Source organism: Physeter macrocephalus, chromosome 4 (genome assembly GCF_002837175.3).
Source record: "Physeter macrocephalus isolate SW-GA chromosome 4, ASM283717v5, whole genome shotgun sequence".
Taxonomy (NCBI): domain Eukaryota; kingdom Metazoa; phylum Chordata; class Mammalia; order Artiodactyla; family Physeteridae; genus Physeter; species Physeter macrocephalus.
The window spans coordinates 8,753,155-8,762,851 of NC_041217.1; the positions used below are offsets into that span (position 1 = coordinate 8,753,155).

The 9,697-nt window shown below is 43.7% G+C and overlaps 1 protein-coding gene across 2 annotated transcripts in view; it reads left to right on the forward strand.

The window, feature by feature from the left end:
• Positions 1-2,839: 2,839 nt before the first annotated feature.
• GLRX2 (glutaredoxin 2) overlaps positions 2,840-9,697 on the forward strand; it is a 17,971-nt gene continuing 11,113 nt past the window's right edge. The window contains exons 1-4 of one of the 2 annotated variants that reach the window (XM_024130702.3): positions 2,840-3,029; positions 4,483-4,546; positions 7,352-7,528; positions 8,591-8,702. In XM_024130702.3, the coding sequence (XP_023986470.2) occupies positions 2,842-3,029; positions 4,483-4,546; positions 7,352-7,528; positions 8,591-8,702 (541 nt within the window). In that variant the 5' untranslated portion in view covers positions 2,840-2,841. Of the gene's footprint in view, positions 3,030-4,482; positions 4,547-7,351; positions 7,529-8,590; positions 8,723-9,697 lie in introns of those variants that run through there. The other variant, XM_024130703.3, reaches the window with a different exon arrangement.

A 9,697-nucleotide genomic window follows, 5' to 3' on the forward strand; every position in this document is an offset into this window, starting at 1 on the left:
AGAGCATTGGAAAACTGGGTGTTGTTTGAAAAAGCAGAGAGTGCTTATCAAGCTTTCCTGTGAAATAATAATGTGTTGTACTTTTTGTACTTGTTGAATGAGAAACTCTATAATGCCCAAATGCTTACAATGAATCTCAGTCATGGTTTTAAACTAATGTGGTTTTAATTTAGAGTTGCAGTCTATTTGGGAGAAAAACACAAGGGGGAGACATTGTTCAGGCTAAGACAATGCATGGGCACACATAAGTTTGTTTTTACCTTTTCAAATGGGAGTACTTAACAGTGATGTCAAAGTAAAAATATGACACATCTTTGTGAACCATGAACTATACACCGTTTACAACTTTACAGCATTCAAAAATTTGTTGAAAAGATAGAGTGTTATCTCCTATGGGGCAGGAACCTTGTCTGTATCGTGTGTCCAGAACAGAGGCTGACCGAATAAAGGATGAAGTAATACAGGAAAACAACTCCAGAAAATGACTACAATGCAAAATTCACAGGATTTTAACAAAATACACAAGACTTCAGTGAAATATCAGGCTTTCTCTAGGCTGTGTTAGATGTGGTAGGTTGAAAAATGGTCCTCCCCCCCAAAATGTGGAGGTCAAATCCCTGCAACCTGTGAATGTTACCTTATTTGGAAAACTGAATCTGCAGATGTAATTTAGTGAAGGACCTAGAGATGAAATCATCCTGGATTTTTCAGCTGGGCCTTAAATCGAATCACAAGTGTCCTTATCAGAGAAGGAGACGTGAAGAAGGAGGCAGAGACTGAAGTGATGTGGCCACAGCCAAGGAGCACCTGGAGCAGCAAAAGGCGGAAGAGGAAGGACATGAATTCCCCTTTCTAGTTGCCTCTAGAAGGAACACAGTGCTGCCAGATTTTGGACTTTTAGCCTCCAGAACTGTGAGAGAATAGATTTCTGTCCTTTAGGTCTGTGGTAATTTGCTAAGACAACTAATACAATAGCTGATCCTTGAGGGCTCACAATCACGCTCTTTTTAAAGTTTCTTTGGAGGAAGCATTTTCCAAGGTTCCTAGATGTCTAAGATCCACAGGTTGGACCCACTCTAGAGGACCTCCCTGAAGGCCCTTTCAAGTAGAAGATCTCATCATTTACTGATCTGAGCGACTTTCAACGCTAGGAAGTGGAAAACTCTGCTCTTGATGTCAAACACAATGTGTGAGCTTTAACTGACAATTTAAAGAATAAAAAACGAGTTTGAAAGAACATTCAAAGCTATGTCAATTCTTTTAATTGATACCATGTTGAATCTTGAAAAAATATTGTATAACTCCTAAGGCTGTATTTACCAGTATATTCTTGATCTACCTATGCTGGCCATCTCCCATTATGTTCACACATAAATGAACAGCCCACATCTTCATGTATCATTGCAGACATCACAATTATGACCAAAAATCATCACTTCTGTAGCTACCCAAAGAAGTACAAAGCAGTTGAAGATGATGAATATGTCATGCTTAATTCAGGCATAACACTTTTGTCTGAAATACTCTCATTTGGGAACCCCTTTTTAAAAATCTGTCCAGTGAATTCTGTGCTTAGCATAGGCCATCTATACTATTTTAAAATTAAATTGTGACATGATTGTTTCACCTAACAATACACAATTGGAGACAATAAGGTAAAATTCTACAACAAAACAAAAAAAAATACAGTAAATTTCCTAAATAGCTGTCTTTTGATTTAAAAAAAACCAAAAACACAAAACCTCACAACATTGTAGATAACAACATATCTTCATTTTTTAATTTAATTTTGGATTTATGAAGAATGACTTTACACCTTTTGGGGTATTTGTTTTGGCAACCAATTTTCATCCTTTTATGAAGTAATGAAACATGGCCCACTTGAAAGTAGGGAAAGAACTCTCAGAACTAAATATTAAATTTAGCTAATTGAGCATGAAAGATCAAAGAAGGTCTGAATTTTTCTAATAATTGTTTAGAATTGTAGACTTACCATTTGACCTTTGACCTTAACAAATAGATTTCAACGTCCTCAGTAAATAAAGGCCGACCCACCTCTTCTTATACAGCCACGCACAAAGGGCTACTACTTCCGTGACTGACACAATCCTGTCATTAGCAGCACTCAAAGCCATAGGGAACACTCCTGGGCTATTTTAAGTTTTATTTTCTAATTTTATTTTGAAAACACAATCTTTGTTTTCTTTGGAATGAACGTTCTAAATTGGATGGCTTTTTTTCTAAAATCCAATATTCCCATGATTTATATGAGTTCTCGATCAACGGCCTAATTTTGAGATGACATCTTTAGGCTCTGATTTCACCAACACAAAAACCTGTCCGATAGGAAGTTGCGCTGACGCCGCCTTCCTATGTAAACATCCCAGGCACTTTGATTCTGTGTCGGGCACTCATTATTTTTCTTCTCCGTTCTGTCGGAATGTTGGCCACAATCCCCAGGAACTGCCTCCACGTGCCTGTGAGCCTTCACGAGCTTCCCTAACCCTAAAAGGAACAGGTGCGGGGCTTGGATGAACCCTGGAGACATGCAGGTGAGGCCTCGGCGAGGACTCCGACAGCTGTTCCCAAGTGGGCGGGGACTCGCGGGACCCAGCTCTTCGGGCGCCCGGATAGGGAGGACCCGTCGGCCGCACAGAGAGACCGGCGCCCGCGCGGGCAGCCCGGAGGGGCGTGGCCGGCCGGCGGGGGCGGGGCGGGCTAGCGGGGGCCGGTCCGGTGGGCGGAGGCGAGTTCTGTGGGGGCGGGGCGGGGGCGGGGCCGTCGAACGGGGGTGGAACCGGCGGGAGGAGGCGGGGCCGGTTAGAGGGGCAGGGCCGGCGGATGGCGGCGCCGGCAGCCCAGCGGGGGCGGGGTCTCCCGGGTCGCGGTCGGCGGCGCGTCTATTCGCAGTGGCCCAGCGCCACGGCCATGTACTGGCGCCGCGCAGCACTGGTGGGGACGCGGTTTGTCCGGAGCGGGAGCAGGTCGGCGGGCCGGCTCGAGGGGGCAGCGGGAGTTTCGGCCTCTGGGTAAGGGGTGCCGCGACCACCACCGTCAGGGTGGCGCAGAGGCCTCGCGGGGGTCTGGACCTAGCGGTGGGCGGGGCGGCTCTTCCCGGGTGCCGGGTGGGCCCTGAGTCGATGCAGGTGCCGAGGCCCCTCGGAGGGCGGGGGGCCCGGGAGGGCGGGGAGGGAATGTTCCCTAAGCGCTCAGATGACTCTCAGGTTGCAAATACCCGAGTCTTGTTCGCTTGTACCTCCCCTCCCCCTCGGTTGCTAGCTAAAATACAAGATGCTCTAATAAATTGGTATTTCAAATAAACAGCGAATAATGGTTTGGTTTAAGTATATACCAAATATTGAACGGGACATACGTAGGTTAAACAGTTATTCGCTGTTTACCTGAAATTCTAATTTAGCCGAGCGATCTTCATTCTCATTTGCTAAATCTGGCAACCCTGCGGCAGGAAATGAAAGTGGCGCTTTCTACCAAATCGCCAAGTCTTTGAGGATAGGACGGTTGCCTATTCATGCTGAAGTCGTCCTTGGCTCGAGCGAGGACGGTGAATACCCGCGGCTCCCAGGCCTGCGGCGCGAGACCCACTGCCCAGACGGATGCTCTGCCCACCTCACTCCCGCGCGGCTGGTCGGGGCTGTCCTATCCGCTCGCCTATCCGTGCATCCATCCCTCTGTCTGGGAGTTTCTTCCTAATTCCTTGATCTGGTAACTCCTACCAGTTTCGCAAGACTCCAGGAACTCTTGATTAACCTTCTATGCTAAACTAGAGAACCCCCTCCGGAAGGTGCCGATCACATAGTGTAACTATTCGACAGGTCCTTGAGGCTCTTTGTGTTCTTCCAGTGATACGTATCCCTGGGGCATTTCGCCTGTTTAGCACATAGTAGGTGCTCCATAAATGTGGCATGGCTAGTGGCTACTTCATCAATGAAACGTTTATTGAACACTTGCTGCTTTCTCGACTAGAATTGGTGAAAAGTGCCTTCCAGAAGCTTTCTCTTTTCTTTGGTAGAGAAGAGGATGATGTTTCAGAATGCACCTCCCACGTTCTCTCTTAGTATCCAGGAAAGCATTGTCTTATGAAAGTTCTACTGGAATTCCTGCTTCCAGAGTAGATGCAAATAGTAGATGGTTTAGGGATGATAATTAAATGCTGGAATTGAGGTGAAAAGGACGTGTTTTCTTAGTTGATAAGACAAATAGATTTCTGTGTTATTCCACCCCTGCACCCCTTAACCTCCGTTTTCTGTTCTGGAGGCTCGTTAGAGAAGCACACAGGCCCTTTTGATATTAGTAAACAAATACTTTGTAAACTGATGTTTTGTACTCATAATAAGTAAAACTTTTTTCTCTTTCGTAAGTTTGGATATATATTAGCATATCGGGTTTTCTTCAAATGGATCTCATCTGATGTATTGTCTTTAATGTTTAATAAACTGCACTGCCTTTTAAAATTCCTTTTAGGATGGGGAACAGCACATCGTCATCTTTGGGGAACACAGCAACTACTCCCATGAATCAGATCCAAGTGAGTGATGTGGGACATGTAGGAAAAAAGTTTCCTTGGTGGAAAAAGAATTGTCTTACACATTTAATATGCTTATTCTGTATCCAAACCTGTCATAGTGCAGCAAATGAATTACTAAGTTATTATATACGTTAAAATCTGCTATCAAAATCATGGATGTGACAAAGAAGTTCTAGATCATTTTGTTAGTCAGAATTTATGAGATTTATTCTTTCTTTTGTTTTTTTTGACCATGCTGCTTTGCTTGTGGGGTCTTATTTCCCCAACCAGGGATCGAACCTGTGCCCCCTGCAGTGGAAGTGTGGAGTCCTAACCACTGGACCGCCAGGGAAGTCCCTATGAGATTTATTCTTAATGGAGCCTTCGCTTCCCTAAGCTGGGTCTATGACGTTGGCTGCTCTTACCACCTCACCCAGCGCAGGTCTACTGTTGATACCAGTCAGGCTGCCCTTACCCAGGGATAGTGTTTGGTTCTGGCCTGGGAAGCTGTTTCCCTAATACAGAACCCAGTTTGCAGTAGTTACTCTATGACCGATCCTCTCAAGGATACTGTGCACTGCTGTGTTCTCTTGTCTTTCTCTTGCTTGCACTGCGAAGTCCAGTTAAGTCTGCCTCAGAAAATTCCTCTTGTGTGTATGTTTTTGTTCCCTTGTAGCCCACAGGACATACTCATTTGTCCGCTCCTCACCACCAAACACCACTTCACACAAACATTTTTGCCTTTAATTTATTTGGCTACAGAAGTAGCCACCCACAGCCATTGAATATAACAGTACTGTTGGAGACCTATAGTGAGGGATTGCCTCTTTTAAAATAAGAATACAAAACCATGGTGGGGTGGGGAACTTCCCTGGCCGTCCAGTGGTTAAGACTCTGCACTTCCACTGCAGGGGGCATGGGTTCGATCCCTGCCCGGCATGGAACTAAGATCCTGCATACCGCGTGACTCGGTCCAAAAAAAAAAAAAGAATACAAAACCATGAACTATTTAGCAAGGACGAGGTTGAGAAAAGGTGAGAAGGAAGGTTCAAGAAACTTGGACACTGTCACCTTGAGTTTCGGCTCACTTTGGAATCTCTCCATCAGTGTTTGTACTACGTCTCAGCCGCCAGGGTGCTCCTCTCTCTCTGAATTATGGTCCATGTGTCTCTAACCCGAGGCAGCACAGTGAGGAAGGAGCACTGGCTTTGGTGTTGGGACAGGTTGGGTGGAATCCCACCCAGTATTGTGAACTTCTCAACCTCAGTTTTCTCATCTATAAAATGGATTCAGTAGTACACCTCTGGTGTGTCTGGCTCTCCCCGAGATAGACTTCTGTAGTAAATATTATGAGTGAACAGGAGATAAAGCATAAAAATAGACCAATCTGCAGACACCTAGACACTGACCTAGAACCCTTCTGACACCCAAGGGCAGATATAACTTCTGAAACACTTTGCCTGGGTGCTCTACTTTCTGATTTTTGGTCTGCTTGAAGGTGCTGCTTATAACCCACATTAGGACAGCCTAGGCAGATGCCTAGGTGCCAGACATGTCCATTCAGAAACTCTTGAAGTACCTGGGCATTGATATGTCTAGGAACACAAAGCTCAACAAATTTCACAGGTGACGCAGATGCATAGCAGAGTCTCAGGGTCTTTGTGATAAAAGCCTGGAGAGTAGCTTCCAAACCAGGTTGATATCGTTAGAATCATCTGGAAAGGTTTTTCAAAAATAGCTTCTGACCTCTGCCTGAAACCCATTGAATCAGTCTTTCTGGAAGTCGCATTTCCAGGAACAACGCTGTGGGAAGACCTTATCAAAACAGTAATGACTTTTTTTGTTTTGTTTTTTTTACTATAAAGATACACAAGAAGGAGTGGAAGTTGGGGGGTAGGGTAAGCTGTTGTTTACATCTGGATCAGTGAAAGCCTTACATTTTAAAGAGAAATCATACATCATTTCTCACCACTGAACGTTTAGGAAATGGTGATCATTTTGTAAAACATAAAAATATCGAATCACCATGCTCTACACCTGATACTAATATAATAGTGTAAATCAGTTATATTCCAGTTTTAAAAATAGCAAAGAAGGGAATTCCCTGGCGGTCCAGGGGTTAGGTTAGGACTCCACGCTTCCACTGCAGAGGGCACGGGTTCGATCCCTGGTGGGGGATATAAGATCCTGCAAGCTGCACGGTGCAGCCAAAAAAAAAAAAAAAAAAAAAGGCAAAGAATGGTTAAGATGGTAAAATAATAATAATAAATTAAGAAAAAAAAGTTAAGGAAGGTAAGGAGTTAACTCCTGAATACCTTCTGAATATTTGAGAAGCAGTATAGCAGAGATTAACTACCTGGGCTGTGGCATCAGACTTGCCTGCGTTCAAATCCCAGCTCGCCCAGTTCTCAGCTGAGGACCAGGGGTAAGTTATTTCCCCTCCTCTCTACCTCAGTTTCCTCATCTGTAAAGTGGAGGTGATGATAGCACCTATCTCAAGATTGTAGTGAGGTTTAAGTGAGCTAGTAAAGGTAAAGTGTTGAGAATTGTGTCGGCACACAGAAGTGTCTGCTGTATATGAATTGGCTGTGATTATTGGTGTTATTACTCTTTGCCAACACTTTCCACCTGTCACATCCTTTTTTTCCTAATAATGTTTCTTTGTCCTCAATCTACGGATGAGAAAACAGATTGATGGCGACTGAGTTTGAGCCCTGAATTGTGAGACTCCAAAATCCATACCCTTTCTACTATATCATGATTCCTTTCTGAAAGATAATGTCTAGAATTCACATGATTTTTTTGTTCTGGTTTGTTGTCCTTCAGGAAACCATTTCTAATAATTGCGTGGTGATTTTCTCCAAAACTTCTTGTTCTTACTGTACGATGGCAAAAAAACTTTTCCACGACATGAATGTAAACTATAAAGTTGTGGAATTGGACACGCTTGAACACGGAAGCCAGCTTCAAGACGCTCTTCACAAAATGACCGGTGAAAGAACTGTGAGTGCAGCCACTGTGGTGCTTTGCCCCGAAGTGGGGACTGAGCTGGGTCCCCTCAGGCCTGTGCCCTCACGATGGGAAAAGTGAGCCAGACATACTCTGAGAATCTTAATTGATACAGAAATGGCAGATCTGGAAACCAGACTCATAGACTAGGAAACAGCAGAGTTCATTTGTTTTATTTTTATTTTTGCCATGTGTGTGTGTGTGTGTGTGTGTGTGTGTGTGTGTGTGAGATGGGAGGGGTGATGGTGTTGTCGTGAGTGCTGGTCTACGAATCTTTGAGGTCCTCCTGGGGCTTTTTCAAGATGAAAGCATCCTTCCTTCCTCCCTTGAACAGTGAAGACCAAGGGTTGGTCTTCATGTTCTGTGCTAATAAGAGTGTTTTCGGGCTCCATGTTTTTAGATTCTTGCAATCTGTGGATTTTCCCATAATATGCATTATCAGAAAAACACCCTGGCGGTCCAGTGTTTAGGACTCCATGCTTCCACCGCAGGGGGCACAGGTTTGATCCCTGGTCAGGGAACTAAGATCCTGCATGCTGCATGACATGGCCAAAAAAAAAAAACCCCAAACGCCCCGGCAACCCAAAACAAACAAACAGACAAACAAAAGAAAAATAGATAATCTTGCCATTTTCCTTCTTGTTTATATGTGCCTGGAAGGAGTTGATAGTGTACTCTTCCTCTTTAGTAAACAATGGTAAGAAAGAACCACTTAAACATTATTAATAATTAGAGATTGCTTTACTTTGCCTTTTATGTGCCATAGCGATGAGGAGGAGGGGGTAGAGAGTTAGATGGTCCTGGATTTAAATCCCAGCGGTGTCATTTACTATCACTGTGATCTTGGGCAAGTTCCTGTGCCTCCTCTGCCTCCAAAATAAGGCTAAAAATGATACCTACCTGAAGGGTTGTAAAGTTTAAATAGGTAATTAGTCAAAGAGCTTCATGTATGTCTGGCCCGTAAAAGTAGTCACAGTGGAATATGTATTAGCATCATGTGAATGGCCTTATACTTCTGACACCAAGGTGCCATCTAATCTTTTGTTTACCCAACAGGTGCCAAGAATATTTGTCAATGGAACTTTTATTGGCGGTGCAACTGAAATTCACAGGCTTCACGAAGAAGGGAGATTGCTTCCACTAGTTCATCAGTGTTACCTAAAAAAAAGTAAGAGGAAAGAATTTTAGTGATGTAGGTGCTCATAACTCTGCTAGTGAAATGTCACTCTATATTTAAAGTGATAATGCCTTTTAAATATTTGAGGGTATTTTAAATATATGAATTATCTTCATGAAAAAGTTGTAAAAAATAGTGAACAATAAATCACGCTGGAAACCTCTTCTTATTTGCCAATTCTTGAGTAAAATGGATGCTATTTAAAACTGAAGGAGTAGAGTTGTATCAAAAGATAAGGAAAGAATGTGTTTTATTCGGAATTTATAGATGAATTTTACAACCAAGAGCTAGAAAGTAAGCATTCGGGACTCTTTATTCTGTATCGTATTCAGAAGGAGTTAATGCCTTTTCTTTTCTAGCTTTCAGTGTTGAGCGCTGATGGGTGCCTTCTCTGCAAAATGTAAGGCTCGCACTGATGCAGTTGTGAACTCGGCAGGGATATCCTTGTACTGTATTGTGACAAGCCTTCACACTTTGTGCTTCTAGAGTACAAGAAGTATGTTAAATTTGTAGGATGGAATGAAATTCATTTTAGAAAAACCACATTATTCCTCTGATGATTTAGTAGTTCTAGAGAATAAAACGGCACCTCTGGGCAGAAATTAGGAGGGGGAAGATCTCAGCGTTGTATGAGGATGAACTGCTGAAACAGTTCAGAAATACACTTGAGTTATAGTGTGAGGTGGAGAGTTCTGCTTTCCAGAGTGTTGGAAGCTGTTGCAAATGTTCCATAGGGGATCCAGGTATTGGATGGGAGATTAAACTGAATGTCCCTAAAGTAATTTCTGATGTAGATATTCTTCGTTTCTGTGACTCAGAATTCTAGCTGATCCCACAGAGTCACACGGGGCAGATTACCAGATGCTGGGAAGAGAAAACTCTTCCTCAGAGGTGGGAGGAAGATGGACTTTAAGAGGAGCGGTGAGGGCTTCCCTGGTGGCGCAGTGGTTGCGCGTCCGCCTGCCGATGCAGGGGACGCGGGTTCG